This window comes from Larus michahellis, chromosome 4, assembly GCF_964199755.1.
Source record: "Larus michahellis chromosome 4, bLarMic1.1, whole genome shotgun sequence".
Lineage (NCBI taxonomy): Eukaryota > Metazoa > Chordata > Aves > Charadriiformes > Laridae > Larus > Larus michahellis.
The window spans coordinates 38847392-38863892 of record NC_133899.1 but is presented as its reverse complement, the minus strand read 5'-3'; the positions used below and the strand labels follow the sequence as shown (position 1 = coordinate 38863892).

At 40.8% G+C, this 16501-nt stretch overlaps 1 protein-coding gene across 6 annotated transcripts in view; it reads right to left on the bottom strand.

Moving 5' to 3' along the window:
- The window catches only part of SYNE3 (spectrin repeat containing nuclear envelope family member 3), an 83480-nt gene that overhangs the window by 17923 nt on the left and 49056 nt on the right, over positions 1-16501 (bottom strand). For 3 of the 6 annotated variants that reach the window (XM_074584097.1, XM_074584095.1, XM_074584098.1), the window contains 9 exons: positions 15683-15819; positions 13635-13782; positions 12680-12862; positions 12256-12399; positions 11172-11306; positions 10044-10205; positions 9167-9330; positions 8077-8203; positions 7218-7904 (listed from right to left, as the gene is read on the bottom strand). In XM_074584097.1, coding sequence (XP_074440198.1) covers positions 7338-7904; positions 8077-8203; positions 9167-9330; positions 10044-10205; positions 11172-11306; positions 12256-12399; positions 12680-12862; positions 13635-13782; positions 15683-15819 — 1767 coding nt within the window. In that variant the 3' untranslated portion in view covers positions 7218-7337. Of the gene's footprint in view, positions 1-5484; positions 5524-6892; positions 7043-7217; positions 7905-8076; positions 8204-9166; positions 9453-10043; positions 10206-11171; positions 11307-12255; positions 12400-12679; positions 12863-13634; positions 13783-15682; positions 15820-16501 lie in introns of those variants that run through there. The other 3 variants (XM_074584099.1, XM_074584100.1, XM_074584101.1) reach the window with 2 other exon arrangements.

Genomic DNA, 16501 nt, shown 5'->3' with positions numbered 1-16501 from the left:
GGAAAGCATGACACAGGACAAGGGCTACAGCCTGATCTGTTAAAGTAGCACTGATTTCTGTAATTCTCCAGGCCTAAGCAAGCAGAAAAAGTCCGTGGTTTGGTCCCATCTTCATCACAGCTGTGGAAACTACTTTCTTTTTATCTGGAAAGTGTTTGATATGTGATAGAAGTTAGGAAGCCGTGTGGAAGATTAGAAAAGTGGTAGGTAGGATGGGTTGTTAAAAATACCTTAGTTCCACGTTATAAGAATACGGAAGGTCAAACTTCCGGTGAGGTAATTTTGAAGAACATTTTCATATCCAACAGCAGGCAGTGAGTTAGACTTAGTTTCTTAAGTATCACAAGTGAAGTATTTGCCAAAGGTTCAGAACAGGGTAAGAGGTTTTTAAACCAGTTGTACTGGTTTTTGGCTAGGATAGTGTTAGCTTTCTTTAAGAGTAGCTTGTACAGGGCTATGTTTTGGATTTGTGATGAAAACAACGTTGAAAACACACCCCTGTTTTAGTTATCGCTGAGCTGTGCGTACACGGCGTCAAAGCCTTCTCTGCTCCTCACACCATCCCACCAGTGAGTAGGATGGGGGGGGGGACACGACAAGTTGGGAGTGGACACAGCTGGGACAGCTGACCCCAACTGACCAAAGGGATATTTCCTACCATACGACAACATGCTCAGCAATAAAAATTTAGCACAGGAATACTCCACTAGTTTTAAATACACTTTCAAGCAATACAGTTTATTCCAATAAATATATTTTGTACTTAAGAGCAATGCTGTACTACTTTTAGGAGAGTTATCGGCAGCTAGTAGCTGGATGACATTTCAGTCAGTGTATCTGAAATTTAGTAGGAGATATCAGTGTTCTACATTTTTTCAGGAAGACAGAGAAGTAGAACTACTTCGCTCAATTTCCAACTCCCACTCAGCCTTGCGATTTGAAATAAACTAATTAAATTGAGCATAGAAAGAATAAAAGCTGAAATAAAGACAACATGTTCTGGAACTGGTAGGAGACGCTACTGATATCAAAAGACGGCTTATCATGTCAACAAAGTATGTTTCCAGCTGCTTTGCCAGTGACTTCTCTCAAGCCAAGATTAAACTTTTCTTAAATTTCAGCAGTCACTATGCATAATTTGAATATTATTTGCATTTTTATTTAAATAATTTTAAAATGTGACGGCTTACTTTTAAAAAACTAATATGTATACAATTTGAGGTATTGGTTACAAGAATTTTTTCTACCATGCTTTTTACAGTAGAAACATTTTTCAAGTATATAATGGAAATTGGTTTCATTCTGCTATTGGTCAACAAATCTCTCTCTCGTTACTTTTCAGTTAGGAGGTAAAATTATATCTGCTGAGAAAATCATTCTAAGGTATCTGCTTGCTGAAAATCTGCTAATACTTCACAACATGGTAGGCTACTAAAGGACACATCTTTTCAACAAGGCAAGCAGGGACCACCAAGCACATACCTAGCTAATACCACGTTAACATTAACAGAAAGTAAGAACCAGTTGTCTTGGGAAGCAAGAGGTCATCTCCATCTTGCACCAGCACTGCTGTAGAGGGAGAGCATCAGCAAGGCACAGAAGTGGCAGAACCAGATGAAACATAAACAAAGAGTCCCTGTTGTCTAGCATTTGGGAAAGCTGTAATATAGACTGGTGAACAACACGAAACCTACAGAAGTAAGAGCAGACTGGCAGGCAGTCTCACTGGTGCAGTAACGTGAAGGGATGTCCCTGGGTCTGCTGCAGAAAGAAGGGGATGATGCTGTCTGGCACAGTATACTTAACAGGGGGTCAGAGTTAGGAAGAGGCAATCAGGATTTTTCAGCTGCCTTTCCCCCCCCCCCCCCCCCCCCAAGTCTCCTTTCTGACCAAATATCACTGCTGTGGGAAAATAAGTTTATCTGCTAATTTTTAATGGTAAGATGCCCATCTTCTGTGTTTGGTCCATGGTATAATTCCTAAAGCAGACAGGCACAGTGATGAAAAAAATATGGAGAGATATTACCTCTATCTATAAAAGAGATATGGAAAACTGAGGGAAAGATACCTTTTAATGAGTCTTTTCCGTTTTACTAAGAATGTAATTGTACAGAAGATTTCAAGTGGCTAACACCCAGCAGGACTTCAGGAAAATAAACGGGCCACATACTTTCAGAGGGGCACCACTAACACAGGCATGAACACACGATGCTGTGCATTTCTGTAACGTGACTTCCTGCCATGAAGAACTCCTGTCATATCTGCACTTGGGCACATTTCTGTTTTCTTCCTGGCAAGCTGTGGCAGCTCTTGCTTTGCACAGTTTCCTGAATGACTGCATTAATTTGATTGACTCCAGATCAATGACATTTCTAAATAAGATTAAATTACACGTTCCTTCTGTCTGTGTGTTACAGGAGATTACTCTTAGCAGAATCTCAAAGGAAGCAATTAGCTGACCACTGATGTAATGAATCCTAATTATTTTGTTTGTACAAACAATAAAGCCAGAAGCATTTGTTTAGCAAGGAAGTGTAATTACTCTGAGCACTCGAGAAAATAAATCAAACAGCGCTACCTAGACCTGTAAATAATGAGCCTTTGACTTCCTATTTATGCTAAGAATGCTCATGGAATATTTTCAGGTAGCTGGGAGCCAGCCTTTGAAAGTAACATTCATCATAGTTATTATTGAGCATTTTCTTGATTATGTCCTTGGGTGTGCTAGGTGCCCTGCAGAAATCTCCATCTACATCGCCCTGTCACTGGCACCTGCTAAAAATTCACTGCAGCCAGTGCAATTTCCTGCAACTGTTTTTTGTTAATCAACAAGAAGTCGCTCCCATCGCAATCATTAGCCTGTACTGCTCCTAAGGGCACCAGTGGCTTGGGGCATGTCCTCAGCAAAGGATGAATGATCAGAAAAACAGCACGTTACTATACACGGAGCAGGCTGTATTCTATCCAACATTTAGCCAAGCAGTCTAGAAATGGAATAAAACCAGAAGGCAATGGAAGGAGACTGGCCACAGTCTGCCCCTTCTCCAGGTTGATCTGCTGCTGTTAGAAAACGTTCACAGCTCAAACAAGAGCGACAAGCAGAGTCACGGGGCACCTTGTCTTGCAGAAAGCAGAGACCAGTCCAAAAAAACCTGAAATTCTGCCACCTGTGCCAATTTTGTGCCACCCAAAAGCATGAGGGAGCTCACAAATTAGAGATAACCCGATCCCATTGCATGCAAACTCACTGAATGTTGCAAATACCGTGATGCAGCCCACAACCACGTGTACTTTCTGCAGATACTAACTCTCGAGATTGGCCATTCTCTCAGCATACTTGGTTTCCTTCACCATGGTTTCCAAAGGATATTCAAAACATACAAAAATATTTCGCCTAATCTTTCTTTCATTGCTAGCCACACTTTAGGTGTTAAACTGAATCTAAAATAAACTGCAAAGCCACAAATTCTGCAGTCGGTTTGCTTTTCCTCTTCTCTCAGCCTGAACAGCAATGCACCCAAAAGGGATCAACATTATTTTCTGGTTCTCTTCAGTGGTGCTCAGCAATCTTATGGCAACACAGGCTCACATCCTGGTAAAAGCCCTTCCCTGAATGAAAAAAGAGACACCTCTGCTTACAGCACTTGGATTCTCATGGTAGTGATACTGTTTAAATAGAGAAAGAATGCTCTCAAATCAGCAAAATCGCACAAAGTGAGCAAGGTGCAAGTTACTGCAACACGTGTACTGGCTGAAGGGAAACTGCAAATCACTTGTTGGTGCAATGGGAGCCATTTCCATCATGCTTTGAGGTATTTCAGTTCTTCGCTCCTTCCTACCCCGAGCTGTTTCTCTTTGTTTGTGTTCAGTAGCTATTAAAAACTCATAGAAGGCTTTTTTTGTGCTCTTGCTGTAGGCCTAATTGACAAACATTTGCTGTATGCCATTATGTTACTCTAATATCCTTGAAAATTAACTGAAGACGTTAGTCTCCTTCAGAGAAGTTAAGGAGGAATAAATACCACCTACCCCAAGGCAGGCAGGACAGATGAATTAACAAATGGTATCTAATTGTGCAGTGGAGATGGGCTTATGCTTAAAGCTTTTGTTTTGTTTTCCCCTACAAACAACTTGACCCAACCAAATCATACGAAAGCAGAGAATACCTTGGTCAGTCTGCTGGAATATCCCTTTAGGCCTGTTCTAGGGAAAAGCAGCACTAATAACTGTTTGGCTGCCTCTACACCAAGGATTAAAATGTCGCTTTGTTTTTCCAGCCTGAAAAATTCTGGTGACCTTACAGGATGATCAACAGTACCAAACAATTAATGCTCAACCAGCCAGGCAAGAACAGAAACTCTTTGGAGGTTTTCAGGAAGGCTGAACTGTGGCCAAAACTATTCAGGGGATGTGCGAAAACTACCTTAAATGGGACAGTATTTCACGGGGGGGAACATAATGGAGATGCTACTCCACATTTGAGTACCAGAGGAATCTCTCATTGGAACGGGGACAGTCTTGATTTCTGGCCATCCTAGAAGTGCATCGCGCTGCATCCTTTAAATATTTGTCTCTTCTAAAAAGATGTTGCAACAGGAAAAAATCAAGGGTTTGATTTAGCTTAAGAAGATTACGTGATTATATTCCTGCAACATGTTATTCATCCAATCTACTGTGTGTTGGGCAAATAAAGCCTTATTCTATTCCTTCACGAAACAAACGGAAAGTGAGATGAGAGTACAAAGCAGAAGCTAAGAGTGGCTCTAAACAAAGCAAATCGTGAGAGAGAGAAAAGATTCAGTTCAACACTGCTCAGGTCAACAGAAAAACTTGACAACTTTATGAAAATGGGATGACAAATGCTGCTTGGGTTCAATAAGAAACTGGCAGCATTTTGTTTTCTTTAAGCTGCTCCTTATCGTCTCCTGTACCGCTTCTGTTTCTTATGTCATCACTGCCAAAAGAAAATCCTTCACAGGAGGAATTCTTCTGCTTAGAATAAGGATTTAGTCTAATAACATTAGACAAATCTCTTGACTTTCTCTGGTTTTCTGCATTAGAAAGAAAGTGGACTGAATGATCCAAAGCAATTTTTTCAGAAGCGTCTGAAGAATCAGAAGTACCACTTTCAAAATTATTTTATGCACTTGACCCCTAAATCCTTTAGAGAGATATTTCGGCTCTTCCTTAGTCTCTTTTGAAAAATGAATTAAGTTCATATAGCATGTAGAGGAACAAAAACTGAGTTCCCCTACTCTCCCAGGAGATGGTTATTTAGCTTACAGAGATAGGGTAAGCATAGCTCCAGTATAAAAACTCTGTAATATTTTTCCTTTTAAAATCTGGAAGAAATAAACTTCTTTAAGAGAGGCTCTTAGTACACAAATTAATCTCAAGAATCTTTAGAGAAGTGTCATTTAAAATAATTATCTGCAAAATGTCTTATCAAACGTTTTTTAGCTTAATGATAGGAAACTGTCATACCTTTCTGAATCTGTCTGGTTCTTCCAAAGATCCAGGACTCTGTTTAAGAGAGAAAAAAAAAAAAAAAAAAAGGGAAAAAAAATAATATCGTGAATTTAAGATCCCAGTGGAGCCTATAAATGAGTATTCACCTCACGGGGGATTTTCTTTCAAATTCATGGTCACCTGGATAGAGTGAACCAGCAGGAGATTTTATTTTAATGAGCTTTTTAATACACATTAGGCTGAAAGCTGAAATGTTTTCTGATTCTTGACCATTTGAATCAGATGAGCAGTTCTCTCAGCAATAGCTTTCACTTTACTGACACCTATTGACTATATTTATGCTTACACAAGGTTTTGGTCAACAGAGTATAACTCATTATAATCAATGGCAAACAATTCTTAGAAATATGCTCTTTATTAATAGAGGTCATGCTTACCTTCCGTGCACTTTCAAGGATTTGTATTCTAAGTAAGCTTTGGATTTGAAGATAAGGTTTCCCAAAGCAGAAAATTTTCAGGTGCCTCAAACTTTACGTGTTCGAGTTCAGATACCTTCCAAAGCACTTTGCACACAGAAAGTACCAAATTCACACCTGTAAAGTCTAATCCTCTGATTAAGGTATCTTAAAGTTGAACACATAATGTAAGTAGTTAAGCTAGAAATATCTTAATTAATAACTATGTATGTTTATGCTAAGAGCGTGGGAATATCTTTAGCATGCCATGGAATATCTTACATATGGGGATGAATTCTGCCATCCTTAGCATGTCTTACATACAATTCAGTAATTTCTTTAATCATTTGGTTCTTGCATTAAAATACCTCCTCTTTATTTAATTCCAAATTCTTAGATAATAAAGACAGTTTCAAAAAGGACTAGGTCCTTCTGTGCACAGTTACTTTCTGAGTCAGTTCGGTCAGTGATCGCTCTTATCACTCTGCCTCACAGCAGGAGACACAAATAAAGAACAGTGAATATTTTCTTACTACAGGAACTGTTGAAAAAAAATAACTCAATGGAGAATGTTGTGTGGAGAATGGGCAAAAAATTAGAAATCTATGTGCCCAGAACTAGGTGTATATCCAAAATACTCTTACACACAAACATCTCACAGACCTCAACTGCATGCATCTTTGACAACAGCCAATTGTGTTCTGTTTTGAATCTTACATTTTGAGAAATACTCGTAGCATTGCTTACAAAGGGAAAAAGATAGCACACAACTCTTATTTTAATACTAGAATATTTGTGCTCATATTTATAAATACATGGCTATTTTTGTTCTGTCTGATGGCATTTACTAAGAGAGGTTTTAATTAAGCAGACACACACATGTACTGTTGAATTATGACTAGCAATGTGAAGCAACTAAAAGAGCGATGGCAGAGATCAGCAGCTGTGAATTGAGTGCTGTCACCTACCGGTGAGCTCATGTACTCTTTCAGTTTAGATTTGTAGAGCATCCATCGGTAACGCAGGTCCTCCAGATCCTCAGAATTTCCAAAGACAGGCTGAAGATCAAGAAGGTCCTCAAAGAGACTCTGACCCTCAGGCACACGAGACTGCAGCTCCTGCAGGCAAAGACAAGGTCAGCAGCAACTCAGAATTCAAGAAGGCCCCACTTTTAAAATCCAGCATTCAAAAGAACAGTGGTACTAAATCAAACTACTGGGTACTCTGGAATAGCGCCTTTATTTTTGTTAGCATTTTTTTTGGACTGAAATGCTATAAAAGGGCCAGCTCATCTGAAGGACTCCTGCAGCCTTGGATATTTCTGTTTGTTTCATTTCTTACAGCATCCATTGTCATTGCCTCTGGCTATACTCAACAAAGAGAGTGAGGCCAAATACCAAACACTGATTTTAATCAGTTTCTTTTAATGAACACCTTTGCCATACCACACCAGAAATTTCCAGTCCAACAGCTAGAAGCCAGGCTGCTTCCTGCCCTTCTACCACGCCAGCTCTGGCAGACCTTTCTTAGTAGAAGGGGTGAAATACTTGTCCTAAATTCCTGAGCTTCATCTACTCCAGAGTCCCCGACTCTCCTAAAGCAGAGAGTGCAGTGTTTGAGGGGTTTGGGGGTGTGGGTTTTTTTTTGGGGGGGGGGGGGGAGGGGAGGTTGGTTTGTTTTGTGGGGGGTTTTTTTGTTATTTTTTTTTGTTGTTGTTGGCTGGTTAGTTTGTTTTGGTTTTTTGGATTTTTTTTTGGTTGGTGTTGTGTTGGAAGGATTTGCACTTATTGCAATCTTTGTCTCCATCTTCATCCCCTGAAAACTAACCTCCAGTTTGCTCTGACGTGCCTTAATTTCCTCTGCAGAAGATGAAGTCACAGCAAGAATTTTAGTTAGTTTGTTGTTTTCTCCTTGTAACCACTCTTCAAAGTCGTGTAGGAGCTTCAGGTGGCTGCTCGTGTGTTGCCCTTCTATTTCCTCCTAGGTTACAGAACAAGAACAAAAAAGTCCTTACTGTTATGTCAGATGTTTCCTCTGAAGGCCTGATTGCAAGATCTTAACCTCCAACTTTGTAACCCATAGTATCAAATGAAGCCAATAAAATTGTTCTTGTGAAGCTGATACGAAGGCAGATACAGAGTCCCCCTCTCACCTGCTTATGGTTCGGATATGTATCTAAATGACAGAAGGTAGGTCCAGACATCCATCTGCTGTCCACAAATGCTATTTTCTTCTTCTTATCAGCCACTGGTCTATTTAACTGCCACTTTTTGAGAAGACTTGAAAACACAAAACCAGAGACATCAGTGCAGTGAAGCATCTAATGATGAGACATTCATGTTTTGAGCGGGGCTATCGGGGACACCTCTGGTGAAATAGCACTATTATTATTATACTATTATTACTATTAATAGCACTATTGCTATTAAAGTTATTTCCAACATCTTTTTAACAAAATAAGATCAAGACAGGAGTGTCTCAAAGCAGCACCTGTCCTCTAGTTCTAACATTTCCAAGTGGTTTGTGGTTTTTTTTTTTCTTTTATTCGGGGAACTGAAAATTATTACCTTGACAACATACCTTCCTGTGGGGTAACAGCAGGCAGTACAATCGAGCCTTCCTCAATTTAGTCATTTCATTTTTATGCCTATTCTGACACTATCTATGGATATATTCACACAAGTGGCACAGTATTAAATTTTAACATGGACTAGCAAATATGAGCAGCAGTTTGACACTGCACAGTGAGGGTAAAATAAATTAAGTCCACATTTGCCAGCTAAGAGAAGATGTTAACTCTGTTTATACTCTTGCTGGTTTGCAAAAGGCACAAATCCCAGTGCAGATACAGCTTCCTTGAACGTATCTCCAGATCAGACAGTGGGGAGAACAGGAAGGTGAGGCAGAAGAGCAGAAGTCACCCAGTCTATGTCCTATTTCCTCTGACAAGAACTGGCAGTACCAGGGTGAGCTGCATCCTAACGAGACACTGCCTGCTCTGAGTGTGAGGAAAAGGCAGCTTCATAGGCTGCTCTGATCCCCGGATTCTCTGAAATGGTTCTCTTGAAAGTAATTATTTCCCGTTTATAAACAATTAAATAAAACCTCACCTTGCTCCTTGCATTGTAACATAACTGATCACTTTCACAGCACAGAGCACAAAGCATCAAGTGTGTCTGGTCATATGGCAGTAAAGAGCATCCCCTTGAAGGGACACGAGGAAGATGTACATGAACACTTACCCAGTTGCCATCTCCTTCAGTGATCTCCACGATTCCTTCAGCTGATCCAGCTCTGCCTGGACATGGGCAGTCTCCTCTGGGGAAGAATTCTCCATGACCAGCTGGCCATGAGCTTCCACAAGGTGCAGCTGGACCTCCTTATCTGGAAACTCAGCTAGCCATCTCTGAAACGTACAGTCCTTACAGTTACTTCTACGTATCCTGGGTAAAGCAGAGGCTATGTCAGACTGAAGGCCATGTTCAGTCCAGGACTATGCTGGTTCTGTTGGCACTAGCTAGAACATACCTAGCGGAAAAAAAAATATGCTGTGGATTCCTGCAAAGAGCCAACATAGGTCAAAGAGCTGATGGCAGAACTTAAAGGGCACAAGCTGTCAATGCACCACTTCTGTAGCCTTCCCATGAGATATCTTGGTTTCCCATATGAAGGCGTGCCAGAGTGAATCTAGCACGCAAAATACTGCTACAAAGGGAAAAGCTAGCAGCTGTGGGACAGCTCAGTTCAACACAGTATAAGGTTAGCTAACAGGGTAATAACATTCAATGTATCAATGAGTACAGACAGGCAAAGGTAGGTGTTGTCCAGAGATATCACCCTGGCAGGAAGAGCTTTTTTAAAACCACCTATCCCTTTGATAATACTTTATCCATCTCAACAGTTTTTAGCTATTTCTTGCTGTTCTTGTCTTTTACCTAGCTCCGCATCCCACAACACAGGGCAAAGCAGGGAGGCAGCAGCAATCAACAGTTATCGCAGGAGAAACAAACCATCATTACTCTCCCCAACCAGGAAACCCTCACTAGAAAACCCCTGCCCTTAATGTCTGAATGCCGCAAAGTGAATAATTAACATCTTACACTAAGATGCTTTTCTCACCTCCAGGTCTGCCACCCTGCCCTCAGTGTTCTGCTCTCCATCAACATCCTGGTAGGAGTCAATCTTCTCCGTGGTTACTGTGATCCACCGCTGGAGGTCAGAGAGTTTGTCGTTATACGCCCAGTGCTTCTGAACGTACTCTTCACTCTGCTTTATCATCAACTACAAATGATAAAAATGTCAGCAACTAAACACAGACAAAAAGCAGTTTCATTACGGGATCTAACGCCGTGACTTCTGGCACAGAATCTCATGGTCAAAAAAGAAAAAAACAGCCATTAATGAAACGCAAAAAACCTATCCTTTAGCATCAGTGGCATAGAAAACACCTACAAGCTCCTGCAGGCCTGAATTCAACCACATGGGGGGGCATTAAGCACTAGAATAGCTCCCTTCCTCTTCAGATGAAACAGAATAAAGAATATGTTTGTATTTTTATACCCCAGTCAATATTAAATACACCATATACTCCCTGAATCAGAAATGACTGTACAGACTTTTTTGGCAAAAGTCCAGTTCAGCAATAAATGGAATTATTGAGATTGAAACTAGAACTCCACAGTGCATACTAGGGTAATACTTCGTCTTAAGTATTTTCATGGTGACCTGCATAACTAAGGTAATTTTACAAGCTCTTCTTCTGAAACTGCTTTGAAAGGTCGTTTTATAGCAATGTTTAAACTAGAAAATGCCTCAGGTCAAAACAAGTACTTATCCAATGGCAACTCATTTCTCTCATTAACTTTTAAGTCACAAAGCTATAAAAAAAAAAAAAATAATCAACAGTTTGGTACAAAACCACTATTCGGGAATCCGTGAAGGTGTCCAAGCACTTCTGTGATAATGTAACTATGAGGTCTTTTGGTTGGAAATCTCAGGCCCACTCCAGAAATAATTTACACAGATATAAAATCTGTGCGGATGGTATCCTATCCCAAAAGGAAATCACATTACAGATAACCAGAGAATCCTGGAAGTGTTATGAAATTCATAAGAATTCTTCCCCTGAAATGAAAACATCTGTCACTCAAAGCATATAATCTCATATGCTCAAAGATTTTTTAAAATATTTTTAAATAGTGGGAACTGACGACAACTCAGGCAACTAAAAACTCTTCCTTATGTTACCTCCAACGACCTCTTCAGAGCCTGAGAGTCAGATGAAAGTTGGTTCATCTCATGCCTGTGTGTGGTATTTGACTGAACAAGCTTCTCTACTGCCTCCATTTGAATGCCAAGCTCTGCCAAGTCATCTCGGATCATCTGCGGAGAAAAAGACGGATTCCACATGGGCAACGTGCTAGATGTTGCACGGACCTCCACAAAACACACACTAAAGGTAGATTCATTTGACAGTGTGAGGACAAAAGAACCCAGGAACAATCACCATCTTTAAGAAAATTGTTTTGACATCTAGGAGTAAATGTTTCTGAAAGAAATGGTTGTAGGTCCTTACATGTTACCAGTTGATAACAAAGAAGGTAAGTTGCTGAGAAGCAGCCAGAGGAGACATAGTATAAACAGCTAAGTACTACAAAGAACTATGTTGATAACACCCCTGCAGTCACCAAGGGTGAAGTGGCACCATGTAGCTGAATCACTTTAGCTTACCATGGCGAAAAGTCACATCCCCTCTTTCTTCCCCTCCTGCTCTTCTCACCCCTGGCCCAACCTTGATCAGGCTCTACTGCATGATGGACCCTTTGCTGAACCACTAACCAAGTGGAAAATGATCATCTTTTCCTGTTGATTATTTTTGTCTCATCTTGGCCAGCTGAATCGGCCCATGGAGTAAATCCAGTGCATGTCAAAGCTGTGACAAGGTAAAGAGCAGGACGGGGGGGATGCAGAAGGAGGTGGGACAATGGGAACTCTCTGCTTTTGGAGGGAGTTATATTGGTTCAGGTTATCTTGTGCAGTTTCACTCCCAGTGGGAAGTATCAGGATACATTTTCTTTAGCAGTAAAACTAGCCCAATGCATGGCACCAACAGTTTCCAGCTGCTTGTTCCTTCCCTCAAGCCCAGTCTGCCAGTTCTTCAGCTGCATTGCTTCAATTTCATTTACACCATGCTCCAACTGGACCAAATGAAATTATCTAACACACAATTAATTGAGGGGACAAGGTAATGAATTCCTAATGCTAATAAAATATGAACAAACGAGACCACAATTAACTGAGGATATCACGGTCAAGCACTGCTGTAATGTACCTGTAGTCTCTGGAGTTGTGTCTTTTTACCCAAGAGGTCAGGTTGTGGTTCCTTCTCTAGATCTAATTTGGCTTTGATGGCAGACAATTTCTTCTGCAAAGGTGCGAAACCAGCATCAAAGTCCTTATGTTGCGCTATCAAATTCTAGATGGAGAAAGAAAAAGAAAAAGAAAAATAATGCTCCAGCATTCAACATACATAACCCTTGGCATTAACTTTTGTCAATGTCCATTTCAAACTCACAACAAACACCAAGCTCCACTATGCAACAGACCACAAGTTTATTTGCATGTTTGATCAACTTTGAAAAATGGATTGGGCACAGATGGTTAATACTAAATTTCTATCTATGAAAGTGGCTTAGTAAAAGATTGATCATTGTCTTTTTCACAGGCAAAGATTGTATATGGGCTTTGAAGCTCACCTGGAGTTTGCTTTTGCTTTGCAGCAGACTTGTGTGTATAATTTCTCTCTCCTTTGAAGCTTCAGCTACTTCTTGCAGGAAAGACTTTGCTTTTTCCTCACCAAGGATATTGTTTAGCAAATCTTTCTTCAGCTGTAATGTCATCAACTTCTCGTTGAACTGGGAGCTTTCAGCTAGAGCAGCCTCAAGGAGAAAAAAAATCTTGCATTGAAATCATATCAAAAAAATAAAAATCATATAACCACATTATTCTCACACAAGTCACACAACCAAAGCAGTATGACAAAGTCAGGTAAAAACAGCATGCTGGGCCGACAAGGGGTAACAGAAGGTACCTGGACAGTGCCCAGTTAAAGGAAAAGTCTTCCTGATAATGTTAGAAGCACCAGGGCTGCATCCATTTTGTGAACAGAAATAGAGGAAAGCTGTACTATGGAAAGAGTTGTCTGTGCAGAGGAGAGGCCTAAACAACCAACAGAAAGGACAGCTTGAATGCTCATCCCGAGGATAAACTCCATCCCTGTTCACAGACACATTTATTCTGGAGATCACAGGGATGACAGAGTAACAAACACCTTCCTGGGCGCATGCAGAAATCATGCGTTTTAATCCCACAACTATATTACTACACACTTCTTAACAGAGTCCACAGACTTCCCATCCAGGGAGATTTGGGATAATGCTAAACAATATTATCATCATTGTTAAAGACATCTATCACTTTAATTCAGCCTACTCAGTTGACAGCTCCAGTTAACCAAACAAAGGGCAGAAAATATGACGATCTGTTACAGCTATAGTTAAGTATTGACCTCCAGCCAGGGGGGTTTCCTGCCATACTGGAAAGGTCCTTCCAGCTGCTGCTGTCTGGCAGCCGTGTGCAGGCAGCTGCTGGCATCGCTTGGGCAAACACAAACCAAGTATCAGTTTCTGAACTTAGTAACAGGTTTTCTACCTCAATGTGAGCCAGCGCTGGCTCCGGAGTCTCCAGGAGCATCTGGACCGATGGCTTCCACTGCTCAAAATCTTGCAGGGGATTTTGGAAGAGTCCTCTCAGTTGGGTTTCTGTATCGGCGCTCATTTTAGATGTCTTGCCTCTAACACTGCAAGCATAAAGTGACAGCCAAGGGAAGGATTACGAAGAAATCCAAGTCCAAACATCCTATTCATCAAGGCATGAATTAACACAATATTCATGTGTAAACTGTATCCAACACAAAAGCCTCAGTCTCTCTTACTGCCTGCGCCCGGTGCTGCGTACAGACAGCTGCTCTGTCAGTCAGAGACGTCCGACAAAACTTTATTTAGACGCCCTAAGACACATTTGTCTCTTGTGCAACTGTGTATTAGGAATTACTTTGCCTTTCCAGCAGCCAGCAGTCTCCCCTTGTATGTGATCTTTCTTGGCTGCTATCACCAGCATGATTTAACAAATTTTATTATCGGAGCAGCCTCACTGACTGAAGGGAGAAACAATCCAAAAGTGTCTAGAATTTAACTGCAGTTGCCTGTATTGTTTTACATATTACCGAGTCTTTGTTCCTTTAAAAAATTACATTAGAAACCTCTGATCTCCTTATGTTCCCTATAAAAAGAGGAAAATGCATGGGTTTTTTTCAGATATAAAGTTTTAAAATTTTGCAGAACCACTTGCATTTATACTAATATATAGGTGATTCTGATAAAGGCTTTGTATTTATATATATGTGCACACATACATACATAGCTCTGCACGTATGTGTACATATATATTGAAAAAAATATAAATAAAATCAGCACACATTCATTATATATATCCAGGCTTCTCTTAGAAAGGCCTATCCAAAATTCAGCTGAGTAACATGGCCTAGCAGTGACACACCCCATGCAGCTGCCTCCTGTTTTTCTCAGCTTTCCTGACCTCCCAGTTTGCAGAATCCTATTTGATGTGGCAGAACGCAGCCCAAACTAGAAGTTCATACAGGAACAGCAAATTCACAAGTTAGGCAAGAGCAATGCCAATTGAGATTAATACTGCCTTTCTATAAAAACAGAAACAATCATCTTACCTGTGCCACTGGGACGCTAAACAAAGGCAAGCTTGCAGAGGCCAAAAGCTCCATAAATAGAAAGTTCTGACATTACATGTCCTTTGCCATTTGCTCTGCTGCCCCTGCCAGGCTCAGCGTGAAGCTGCCAGACCTCACAGAGAAGCTAGCAAAAGAGCAGCTGCCATTCTCCACTCAGAGGCAAGTCCCCTGCCTTCTCTGCTGCTCTTTCGACATCATTTACTTGTTAGTTTTTAAACTGAAATCCTTTCCCATAATGACCTATAACCCTTCCAGCAGGACAGCATACTGTGCACCGGACAGAGGAAAATAAGCTTGGATACCGTAAAAAAACTGACCTTTCTTTTTCCTTAAAAAAAAAAAGATCCTTTCTTCTAGTTTGCAAAATTTGCTGCTGCTTCTTTACTTCCTGATTCCAGGCAGCCTGGAAACGGAAACACTGAAGTCTGGGGAGAGGCTAAACTTTCAGAGTTTCCAACCCAAGGCAAGTTGAAAACAGGAATCATGCATATATGCCACCAGGAGAAGGGGAATACGCTCTGCCAAGTAATTGCTACGGCTGATGAGTCACCACAACAAACTCGACAAGGGACGGCCCTAATTCTTCTGAACCGTTTACTACTACAGCTCCTGTCCTGATTTTCTAGTTGCTGTCATGAAAGGCAAGCAAAATACATAAGTTATTAGTATAAAATGCTAAGAAGATCAAATTAGCTGCCAACAATCTAATTTTCTTTGAACCATACACAACATTAATGATGCAAGATCATTGCTTGAAAATAGCCAGCAGCCTACAGCTCCCAGCAAATGGCTGAAATTACAGGTTTACTGAAATGTGGAGGCGGATGAGATTAGCAACAGCCTTTCTTTTCTACCCGTCACTTACAATCGGATGGCGTACCACTTTTTTCTTAGGCCCTTGTTAATCCCTTCAGTGTCTGAGAGAAGATACTACCTTTCATACTGCTGTATTGCAGAGACAACACTCTCAGCGTGGGGCTGCACATCTGGGGAAAACCGTAGCAGTTCCTTAAGCTGAGCCTTCAGCCTCTCAACCGTGGACTCTTCTGCAGCCAGAGCTGCTCTTGTTGCCTTAATCATGAAAATAATGAACAGATCACACCTTATGTAGTGTCTGGCACACAAAATGAAGAGATAAGGCTGTCTCTCAGGGTATTCACAAGTGCCCTTTCTGCTCCCTTTTTTCCTGGTTGTAAGGAATATGGATTTTGCTAAGGCAGAAAACATTCCCAGGAACAGTTTTGTGCCTGCAGGCTCCCTCTCTCCTCTTCTCCCACTGCCTACCCTCTGCAGGCATCTGATCTGCAGGGTTCAGTTTGAACAGAGTGAATCACAAACAGGCCCCGCATCAGTTCACTGATTGCAGTATATAACATGAGATGCATTTTTTGAGCAGTGTTAACTGCATCTCTTTGCATGAACAAATCTCTCTCAAAGACTCACATATACAGAATGTTAATTCTAGGGTGACATAGGGAAACAAAACCAACAAAACCCATGCAAATGTAGCCGGAATCAACCAGTCTGTATTTCGTGCATCCTTTTTGCATATACTTTTCCCAGTTAGTCCTGCTGAGTTCTAGACATACAAATAGCGATGAAAGGCATTTTGAGAAGAGATAATAAATGCAAAACCAACCCTCAAGAGGAAATGAATGGTAAAAATTCTTATCTACTGTATGCGTGACCAACCTTTTCCACTTGCTTTTGCCACAGATTGATTTTAGTGTAAATACTGAATTGCTAAAAACTT